Source organism: Peromyscus eremicus, chromosome 1 (assembly GCF_949786415.1).
Source record: "Peromyscus eremicus chromosome 1, PerEre_H2_v1, whole genome shotgun sequence".
In the NCBI taxonomy this organism is placed as follows: domain Eukaryota; kingdom Metazoa; phylum Chordata; class Mammalia; order Rodentia; family Cricetidae; genus Peromyscus; species Peromyscus eremicus.
The window spans coordinates 68,478,699-68,490,713 of record NC_081416.1 but is presented as its reverse complement, the minus strand read 5'-3'; the positions used below and the strand labels follow the sequence as shown (position 1 = coordinate 68,490,713).

The 12,015-nt window shown below is 43.2% G+C and overlaps 1 protein-coding gene across 1 annotated transcript in view; it reads right to left on the bottom strand.

Annotated features, from left to right (window-relative positions):
- The window catches only part of Adam12 (ADAM metallopeptidase domain 12), a 320,201-nt gene that overhangs the window by 268,423 nt on the left and 39,763 nt on the right, over positions 1–12,015 (bottom strand). The window contains exon 2 of the mRNA XM_059265103.1: positions 1,222–1,319. Within this exon, the coding sequence (XP_059121086.1) occupies positions 1,222–1,319 (98 nt within the window). The remainder of the gene's footprint in view (positions 1–1,221; positions 1,320–12,015) is intronic.

Sequence of the window (12,015 nt, the reverse complement as noted above, 5' to 3'; positions counted from 1 at the left end):
TCAGATTGGGCATTTGGCTCCCTAGGCCAAACCACTAACCTCTCCTAAAACAGTTTCAAATGCAGGCTCTCCAGGAGATAAATGGAGGATATAAATCATCCCATCTGTCCCCACACAGAGGGGCCCGGTGACCATTCTGGAAAGCTACATGGGATTTCTACAGTCTTGACTGGTCTTTTAAAAAATCTGTTTTCTATCACGAAAAAATGATCTAAAAATACTTGCACAGAACACCAGGACAAAGCCATCGGAGTGATCTCTCCAAAGGATTCAGGTTTCTATGGATTTCATCATCTTCTGTCACTACGTATTCTGAAATTTTAAAAAGTCATGTGTGCTTGGCAGATGAAATGCACCAAAGTATTAATTGGCAAAATTCCAATTATCTATGGTACATCACAGAAGCTGCAAATCAAACATGTCAAAAGTAAACACGGTTTAGAGTGTATTAAGACTTGGTGAATTTTTTAAGTTGTATGAAAGAATTTCTATTAACAATCAATTGGGGAAAAGTGTTTATTAGATTAATATGAATACAAAAAAAATAGTTGTCATTCAAATAAACTGAATGCAGAAATTATGTGTCTGGTAATGCAGTCTTTGGTGTTTGATAGGAATATTATTTTTCAGGCTTTGGAATTGAACCCAGGGCTTCATGCAGGCTAGACAAATGCCCCACCACTAAGCTACACTCTCAGCACTCCTCAGATAATTTTTTAAAGATTACTATTGTATGAATGTACTGTTGTATGCATATGAATGTTTCCTTGTTTGTATGTATGTACACCATTTGCATGGCTGGTGTCCATGGAGGCCAGAAGAAAATGCCAGACCCACACAACTGGAGTCATGGATGATTGTGAGCAGCCTAATATGAATGCTAGGAACTGAACCCAGATACTCTGCAAGAGCAGCAGAGGATCTTCACTAATGAGCCATCTCTCCACTGAATCCTCAAATCAATGTTTGTAGATGCTAACATTGCTAAGTCTCTTTTTAGAGCTGGACTATCAGAGCTGGACTCAGTTTATCTGCTGTAAGATGGAGCTCTCATTTCAAAGGAACAAAGTTTGCACTGAACGCATAAAGACAAAACATGAACAGACTACCAGTTTGGTCAACACGGTTTTTAAACTTCTGCTGTCTCAAAGCTGAGGGTGAAAAGGAACAAATGAAACAAACAAACAAACAAACAGACAGACAGACAGACAGACAGCTGACCTTTGCCGGGAAGCTCTGTCCTGGGATCCCAGGGTCCTTGCTCAGAATGGAGGCTCTGGCCACTTCATAAGCTCCTCTCTGGTCCCATAAATTCACCCCTGAATCAAAAGAGAAGCAGCTGGGTTTTCATTCTGGGCGAGGAATTTGGCATCAGAAGCTTATAACAAAAATGACGCAGTGAAAAGACGTGGAAGTTGAGCGAGCCCAGGGAAATGCTAGAATCCATCAACTCTTCGCAAGCATTAAAAACAAATGAATTCTGTCAATCTCAACATTAAAATATTGTACCTTAAAGATGACAAACTGAATTTTTTTCCCTTCCAGTTGGGTAATCCATGTTGGATTATTAATTCAGGCAAAGTATATAATTCAGTCCTTCAATTAGCCACTGAAGCACGCATGCAATGACTTTTTAAAATGATAAATTAGTGCTATACTTAAGATCAGCTCTGTATTAAATGTCCCAAGGCTTTAGCTGTATTAAGACTAAAGTCATTTACTTAAGTCTCAGTGAATCTGTTAGACACAAGGCCAAGTCCCTTCTGGACAATTAGGAAGTCTAATTTTATATGCTTTGGTAAGTGATTCTATAGATAAAATTAATTTTCCAGTTCAGACTAACTAGATTGATTTATTTTCATTTTTTTCAATAAAGTCATTCAAAAAGCTATCCTACGCCCTTGTTTCTTGGGGTCTTGTCTGTGGAACCTGACAGGCCACAGGTTCAATTCGGCCCCATTTCCATAAGCAAACCCAATGGAAAGAATAACATTTTTTCTCTTCTGGAGGGTGTATCGTTTTCATAACCAGCATGGTGATTTCTCTGGACTTGTTCGCCTATGAGGTCACACCCTTGCTATTCGGTGGGCCCACAGCATGGGCCTGGAGGTGAGGGATGGGACCAGATTCCCCCACGTGTTATTCCCATTTCTTCAGCCAGAATCCATGATTTGCAGACCTGAGTCATAATAGCACAGTTTCAAGTTACTAAAGACTTCATATTTATGGGGCACAAACGGTATTGAAATTTTAATCCTAGACATTTTACAATTCCCTTAATACTTCTAAATCCACACCGTTTTATCATTCTCGATGTGGAAGTCTGCAGTTATAGTCAGGTTACAAAAGGATTACTACTGGAACATTAACTGTCTCGTGTAGCCTTTCCAGAACATTCTCAAAAGCTGGTCTCAAGCATTCTAAACGCCTGGTTGTTGAGAAACAAGGGGTGAAAAGTCATGAACATGGCCAGAGGCAGAGGAATGAACTGGGTCCCTCAGCCATGTTGGGAAAGGGAGAAAAGGATCATGGGCACAGGTGAGGTAAGGAGGGGAAGAGGGCAGAGGCACTTGCGATGATGAATACTCATTACTTCTAGCCAGAGATAGTATCATCACCTATGAAAGAAGCTTCTGGGCATGTCTGAGAGAGAGTTTATAATTGAATTAACTGACGTGGGACGACCCTAAAGTCAGTGGCTCCTTGCTATGGCTGGAGTTCCAGATTCGGTAAAAAAGAGGAAGTGAGCGGAGCACCAACATTCAACTTCTGCTTCCTCCCTGTGGATGCAATGTGACCAGCAGCCTCAGACTCCTGCCACTACACCTTCCTTCCCTTGAACGTGAGCTCAGCTATGCACTTCCTTCCTTCAGGCGCATTTGCTTAAGTATGTGGCCATAGCAAGGAAAAGTAACCAGTACAGTGTTCAGATGACACAAATCCTCAGAGGAATCTGAGGGTGCTAGATAACATCTGGACACATCATGGGAGCACTAGCTAGAGAGAAAGGAATGGACTGTCCACCTGGCTGCAGTGGGTCATGCTGACAGCCTGGAGCCCCGTGTCTTCATCTGGTGGCCTCCAGAGGGCTCCCAGGTTGGGCATCCAGGGTTTTGCCACCATGGGTTCCTGGTCCCATTGTTGAGTAAGTTCTGCTTTGGGCTTGCTTGTGGGTGCTCTAGACTTGATGCTTCCGTTCAGAAAGCCCATTCCGTCTAGTCAGGCTAGCGCCTCCTATTGTCACCTGAGGCTAGTGTTTCCTATCTGCACCATGGGAGATATACTCCACCCCAGAAGACTCAGCAGTGCCAACCCTGTGTCTAACATATGGACACAGAGGGAACTGCTCTGTGATGGATAGCCTTGGCACAGAGACAACAGAAAGAACACGAGCTGAGCATCCTTAATCTGAAAACCCAAACTCTGAAACCACCCTCCAATACAAACATCCTTGAACTTGAAATGCTACCATCATTGTAAAATTCTATGCCTGGCTCCTTGTGATGGTCACAGTCACAATGCAGGTACTCTAGCAGTGAATGTGATAAAGTATATGCAGACGTGTGTTTAAATAGTCTATGAAACATAAATGGGTGTTGGGAGATGGTTCAGCCCATAAAATGCCTGCCATGCAAGCGTGGATTACCAGTATCCCTATGAAAGCAAGGTATGGCGGTGTGCATCTATGACCCCAGCATTAGGTATGTGAGACAGGCAGACACATATGGATCTCTGGAGCTCACTGGCCAGCCAGTCTAGCTAATTCATGGGCATTCAGCAAGAGAATAATAGTGTCTTAACAACAACAATAATAATAATAATAATAATAATAATAATGTGTAAAGAAACAGAGGAAGAGACCCAATGTTGACCTCTGGCCTCTATTCACACATGCACATAGAAACACACACATAGTACAAAGTTGTTTTATAGAAATATAAGTGAATTTTTGTGTTTTTACATGAGTCCCATTTCCAAAATATCTAGTTATGCTTATGCATACAATATTCTAGAATCTAGACAAAAGTTTCTGAAGTAACTTTCAGTCAGTCCCAAGCAAGCAACCAGAAGAGGCACTCAGCCTGTAAGACTGGTTCAGAGAGCATCAAATGTGCAATGAAAGGAGACTGAGGGAGGAGGCTCTGCATCCTCCATCATCTGCATCCTCCATCCTCTCATCATTCTTGAACCTCTCCTGCAGATTCAACATTGCCTCAAGAAAAAGATAACAGCACAGAAAACAGTGAGAGGAGAGTGGCTGGAGGTGAGACCCTTGAGGGAGAAGTCGGGGGGTGGGGGAACTTTTGGAATACTGTTGGCTTCATGGAGTGCATGAGCTGGGACCTGCAGATGGGAACTCTCCAGACCCAGTGGAGCCCCAGGAAGGGTGATCACACTGGCCAAGAAGAGTGAGTGTTATCTTCTCTCTGTGACGAGTGTGGCCAGTCTGGAGGATGATCACACCAAGAGCAGCTCAGCCACAGCTCATCCCTAAGGCATTGCTCTCAGGACTTCACTGACACTTGGGTGCTTTTCCTGGGACTTACGAGACTCACACATCATAGTGGGTTCTGATCCAGTGAGGCAGCTCCTACAAACTCATAACACAGTGCGCAAAGTGCTTATGAGAGAGCTTGTAGGGTACTCAAATTGGGTAAAGACTGTTTGAACATACTAGCAGTTGTGAACTACCACCACCACTGAAAATCATGCCAAGTGGCCACTGTGGTGTTCTTTGAAGTCAGGAACTACTGTCATGAAGGTGGGCACAGGCATCTTAGCATCCCTGCCATATAAACGCACCAGTTGAATTATAGGCTACTCCTGCCAGCTTTGAGTAAAACTAGCAATACAAGTCAATTTGTTAAACTGGCTGAGAGTAAAACCAATTGTCCTAGGGCTTGATAGTGGACATAGGAAGAGGTCTAACACCAGTATCTCCTATTCCCCACCACCCAACCCCAGCGAAAGGAAGATGGAATGTTTCTGCATACATTCCAGCCTCAGTAGAAAAATGCCTAGAAGACTTGTCCGCAGATTTCCAACGCTGGAGGCAAGGTCTTTGCATGTTCTACAGCCCTCTTGAGTTGCTGTCTTAGGCAGAAAGAGATGGTACATGGTCCCCTAATCAAGTCATTACCATTTGCTCTCCCAGGAAAGATGCCTTGACTTTGGGAGCATAAGGAAGGCCTGTGGGTGGGGAACTTGGGTTTGATCATGCTGAGGCCCAAGAAACCCGATGTAAAGAACCTTCTTAGTCTTCAGGGTCAGTTCCTCCGCATTCTAGGTGACAGAGTATGACAGATACTTGATGTCCTGCAGGCCAAATGTGCCAACCATTAGACACTCTCCCCTTTCACCTACATTTTTCCAAACTCCGAATCCAAAGTAAGGCTCTCTTTTGGCTCCAGAGTTCCCCACAAAGAGACTTTATTTCTAGATATTCCTAGGAGAATCTGAAGGCAGACTGGGCCAATGCTTGTGAGACATTTTTGCAAGGCTCCAGAGAAGTTGCATAACTGCACTGTTTGCTGAGCACAGTGTTTATTATCTGTGTACAGGAATAATGGAGCCATCTCTGGGCTTTTTAATTGGTTGCACAATATCCCCTCCATGGGATCTGTGGTCAGGAGGCTGTTTCTTATGAGCTTTGCTTATGTATTTATGCACTAGTATTTCTTTTAGATGATACAAATAAAATTTTTATTTGTGCAGCATGGGTAGACAGGATGAATTACACACAGCTGTGAGATATCAGGATGTATTTTATGCAGCTATCTTGTTGACAAACCATAAAAGGAGGTCTTGAATGATGCATACATTCAGAAAATATGACCTTATAAAATGCACAGTTTGTATACAGTTTGTTTTTCATAATCTGTATTTGGGCATCAACAAAACTCACTGTTATCTAAAGAAGAAATGTGAGCAGCTCATACTGGGGAGAAGCTTCCAGCTTCTTTCTCCTGGGATTTCTAATACAAATTATCTTCTTCAAGAATGAACTCTCATCGTGTGTGTGTGTGTGTGTGTGTGTGTGTGTGTGTGTGTGTGTGCTCTGCTTGTCCCTCAATCAGTGACTTCCATTTTCAGACCTGATTAAGGGCAGTCAAGAAAGATGTTATAGACCCATTTCCTCAGAAAATAATCCATTTAATGATGGCTTTGAATGTTACAGAAGAGATGACAAAGAAGACATTCCCCTAAAATGACCCAGCTGCCACCAACCAAAGTCACCCAGAACATGGTTCTGCTTGAGCCATGCTTTTTCTGGCTTGGCACAATTCCTCCTTTGCCTAGCTTACAAAGGGGAATACTGTGGCATGCCAAACCAAGACCACAGCATCCTGGTGACTATCTAAGATTTCAGTTCCCCAGAGACAGAGACTCATAGCACAGCTGTAGGACACACTCTCGTGGAGCCACTGAGCAGGCTCTCGTCCCTAATCTTACTTCATGCACCACCTTTTCTCATTTCCACCCTCAAAGGGATGCCATTCTCATGGCACCATTCTCTAGCAGGATCTCACAGGATTAAGCAAGCACAAATGAGGCCATGCAGGAGAGGGTCTTCACAAACGATAATGTGTGGACTCGGTCTAGGATGTAAGAACCTGAGTGTCTAGGCTCTTGTGGTATGTTTGTGTAACTACTGCTGTGCACATCAGAAATTCAAATAAGTAATTTGAAAATGTCAAGGTTCAGTTGCCAGTGGGTATCTATCTGACCAGGCCACCTAGTGGGACAGTGTGATGACAAATTGGCAAGAATGTTAAGACAAGAGAAAGCTGAGTATCACCCCCAGAGTTCTTGAAAGGAAAATTCCCACCAATACCCACAGGGACTTAAGGAAGGAGACACAGGTGGAGAGACCAAAATAAAATTGTGACGAGCTTCAGAAAGTCTAATGAGGAAAAAGTTGAAGAAGCCACCTTGAGTTGAAAAGAAGCCAAGGTCAAAGCCTTGGAAACTCATTTAGCATTTTATTAGCCCTGAATACCAAAGGCCTACATCAAATCAGGCAGAAGCCATCCAGGGGTTCCCTGTTTCAGGGTTGTGGGGTGCGGATGTGCCCATTAACACAGAGATGCTCTTTGTTCAGACTTACATCTTCAAACACAACCAGGAAACAGCACCAACCTTTCCTCCCATCTGTACTTCTCTACATGAAAATTAGTAGTTCAATTTAAAAATAACGCAGCTCAAAGACCCTCAAAAGAGTCAAAGGCAGAGGAAGCTGAAAAGCGTAGCTTAGCAATGGAGAAAACTGACAGACTCTGTCTCTGCCCAATGATCAAGGCCAACATCAGCAGGGATGCACCATGTGGGCAGAAGATGCCCTTGATGTGACATGATAGAAATAGCACATTGCATGAGCCATCTTCCTTCTCAAAATCTGTACTTTGGGATGGAGAGATGGCTCAGTAGATAAAGTACTCGCCACGCAAGCACAAGGACCTGAGTTCGATCCCCAGAACTCATGCAAAAAAGCTGGAGATGGTGTCAACTGTTTGTAATCTCAGCATTGGGGCAGTGGTAAAAAAGGAGAACCCCCGGGGTGCACTGGCCAGGCAGTCTACCTTAACCAGACCATTGAGAGGCCCTGTTGCAAATAAACAAGGTGGAGCCTGGAGAGACAGTACAGCCGTCAGGAGCACTTACTTCTCCTCATATGCCTGGGTTTTATTCCCAACACCCACGTAGCAGTTCAGTCATCTGTAACTTCAGTTCCACGAGTTATGACCCCCCCTCTTCTGATCTCCAAAGGCACTGTACACACATGATGCACATACATGCAGATAAAGCACACATTGACAAACAATGAATATAAATAAGTAAAATCAAAAAGGGAAGTGGATGGATCTTGAGAAATGACACTTGAGGTTGACCTCTGGCCTCCATATACATGAACCCACACAAACATATACAAACAAGCACACACACACACACACACACACACAACCCCACATAACTCAGTCTCATCATAAGATACATCCCCCAAAAGGTGTATCACAATGTTCTGATCAAAGCTTTTCAAAATTGTCAGGTGTCATAAAACACCAGGACAATCTGAGATACTACCTCAGCCAGAAAAAGCCCCTGGTAAATAAGTGCCAGCTAAATGCAATGTGGGTTCCTGATATGGTACTGAGGAACAAGAAAGGCACACTGGGTAAAAGCCAAGGGAATGTGAATAAGGTTGAACCTAGGTTAACATTGTGATGGTATTATTATCCTTGTATGTGAATTATAACAAAAATGCACACAACACTAATGCTAAAAGGAAGTGCGGGGAATGGGATGAGGGGCAACTGGGAGGCAGTTGTATTAACTTCTTAATGTTTCTGTGACTCTCAAAACTGTTATCAAATAGAGTCCATTCATAAAACTTTTTACAATTTAATCTGAATCTTGCAGGAATAATTGTATCATTCTGGAGGAGCTCAGAATACAAAGGCTTGGACACAGGCAGACATCACTGGGCCTCTGGATCCCAGCCAGAGATGTGTAATGTGTGCTGGTCATTTTTCCTGTAACACTAACAGGTATTCAGAAGGAAGAAAGGATGCTGGGACTACAGTTGAGCACAGACATAGCAACTGGAAGTCCCTTCCAGGTACTCCAGGGCACTCTAGAGAACAGAAAGACAAGAGGCTGAACAGAAGGTCGAATTTCAATGGCTTTTATTTATCCTGCAAGATAGTAAAGATGGAAGAATTGCCACTTGGTTTTAAGACCTGAGGTGTGACTGTCACATGATATATTGACAAAAAGGATGCTGATACAGAACTCAGGTACAAGTGACTGAGAAACATCTGTATGATTTGGAGTCAAAGGATGCATTTTTGGCCTGGGGATGTAGCTCAATGACTGAGTGCTTATCTAGTATGTAAAGGACCCTCTGTTCAAACCCCAGTACTGACCAAACTAGAAGAGATGCCAGCCACACATATATGATCTTGGGGAAGCCATCTGAAATCCTTGAGGTTCAAATCCTTTATGAGTCACTTGAGGCTGAAGACCATCATCCACCACAGAGGACTGGCAAGAAGATAGAGTGAGGTCATGATGGCAGGGGACCTGGATGCCCATCAGTATGGCAGATCACTTTTTCAGATCAGTGTTTGGATGGAAGCTAACCCAAATGCTCATGCTGGTTTTCTTTGAGCCAGGAGAACTACGAATTCATTATGCTTCTCTTCTTTATGTTTGTACAGATCTGATTTTTTTCTATAATCAGCACATATTATTTTTATTATGGAGAAAAAAAATAAATGGAAAAACATCTATCATTTGGGTTCCTGATGACAAGCCCCACAATTCTCCTGGCACCACCAGGCACAGCCTCGGGCATGAAGAAGACAGGGCCCATTTAGATACAAGAGCAATCAAGTTCTGTAAAACAATTACAGCTCTGTAGAGATGCTTTGGATGCCAAGTTGAAATTCAGAGAAAGCTAGCTATGGCTTCCGATAAAGGTTTCAAGTAGATTAATGCCCCAAACCCACATTGCCTCCACTAATCATGAATGGAGGTTGCCATACTACATAGGTCCCCCATGTGTGAGGAGGAAGACAATTTACACCATTAACTTCTAACTTTCCAGCTTTGGCTGGGCAGTGGAGGCTCATACAAGCCCCATTTGACAAACTGTGGGACTAGAGGGTTGTACAGGTTTTTCTCATGGTTGCCCAGTAATGAATATCAGAGTTAACTGCAAAATCAGAGCTGTTTGCATTTCAAATGTCATTATCACATTGTCCCTTGAGAGAAGCTGTTCACTTGAAACAGTTTTTTTGGGGGGATGGGGGCAGGATAGAACAAGGGATGTCAGAACTCTTCCAAACTCAGTTTAGAAGAAATAACACAGAGGGAGAAATAGAACTAAGCATCAACATTTATAGCCTAGAAATGATTTTTGGACATTAATAGCAAAAGGATATGAGTAGGCATGCATAGAATCTAGTGCACTCAAGTGTAAGGCATTAAATTAGAAGTTCTCAACCTTCCTAATGCTGTGACCCTTTAATACAGTTTCTCATGTTGTGGTGACCTCCAATCATAAAATCATTTTCTTTGCTACTTCATACTGCAATTTTGCTACTGTTATGAATCATAATGCAGATATCTGTGTTTTCTGATGGTCTTAGGATACTCCTGCGAAAGGATTGTTCGACCCCCTAAGGGGTCGAGACCCACAGGCTAAGACTGCTCCATTAAACAGATTAAGCAGCAATGACAAAGATACTGTGTAGCTACAAGAAGCTCTATCTCCATCTAAGAGTGCTCACTTAACATCCATCTGAGGATGCTCCCTAACATTTTTCCTCCAACTAAGAATGCCCCTAACATCTTTGCTTCACCTAAGAGTGCTCCCTTACATCCTTGCTTCATCTAAAAGTGCTCTTTAACATCCTTCCTCCAACTAAGAATGCTCCCTTACATCCTTGCTTCATCTAAGAATGCTCCTTAACATTGTCACTCCATCTGAGGATGCTCCCTAATATCTTTCCTCCAACTAAGAGTGCTCCTTTACATCTTTGCTTCATCTAAAAGTGCTCTTTAACATTCTTCCTCCAACTAAGAACACCCCTAACATCCTTGCTTTATCTAAGAGTGGTCCATAACATTCTCCTTCCAACTAAGAGTACATTCAAACATTCTTGCTCCATCTAAGAGTGGTCTATAACACCATTCCTCTAACTAAGAATGCTCCCCAACATCCCCGGTCCATCTAGGGGTGTGCCTTAACATCTTTGCTCCATCATCTTACACCACCTTTGCCAAACTCATACCTGATTCAGGAAGACTTGATGATGCTGGATTTCTTTCTTCTCTGACCACATCTTGCCTTCTACTCTTAAAAATATGATGAGTGTGTGTGTGTGTGTGTGTGTGTGTGTGTGTGTGTGTGTGTGTATGCATGTGTGCATGCTTGTGCAGGAAGATGCGTGTGCATATGTGAACATTTGTATGGAGACCTTAGGTTAACTGTGGATTTCATTCCTCAGGGGTCATCTTGCTTTTTGACATAGGGTCTTTTATTGGCTTGGGGCTCAGTGAATCAGTGAGCCTGACTGTTGAAGAGCCACAGGGGTCTGACTGAGGTTGTAGGCCTCTCCAGTGCTGGGATTACAAGTGTGCTCTCACCCTGGCTTTTTGATGTAGGTGCTAGGTATTGAAAATAGGTCCTCATTGCTTGTGTGCTACAGTAGTTGCTGTGATAAAACACTATGACCAGCTGGGCGGTGGTGGTGCATGCTTTTAATCCCAGTATTCAGGAGGCAGAGGCAGGTGGATCTCTGTGAGTTTGAGGCCAGCCTGGGCTACAGAGTGAGTTCCAGGAAGCTCCAAAGCTACACAGAAAAACCCTGTCTCGAAAAACAAAAAAACAAAAACAAAAACAAACAAACAAACAAAAAGCCCACTATGACCAAGGAAGTTGTAGAAGAAAGAACTCATGGCAACAAGAGTAGCAAGCTGGGTGAGCATATTTCATCTGTACACAGGGAGCAGAGAGAGGGAGCAGAAAGTGGGGAGAGACTCAAAATGCTCCAGCTTATGTACTTCTCCTAAGGTTCCGCAAGCAGCACCACCAACTGGGGGCCGAGTGTTCAAATAATGAGCCTGTGAGGGACATTCTCATTCAAACCACCACACATGGCTACCAACAGAGCCGTCTCCTCTAACCTGCCTCCTTCTCCTGACCATCCTACTGCTACATGGAGAATTCATACTTCTGAAGTTGATGCCTTCCAAATCAGTACTCTTCCCATCCATCCATCTCACCCGAACTATCTCTTGAGCATGCTGACTTCAGTCTTCTCAGCATCCCTGCCTGCTGTCCAAAATACTTAAAAATAAAAAGGATTTTATCTCCATTCTTTAGTCAGATAAACAACAACACCACCCACCACTTCCTCCTAAGCTATCTGAGTGGGTGACCTCTTTGACACACTCTTGGTTTTAATGAGTCAACAATACCAGTTGAGTATTTGGCTCTTGTTCTCTTTT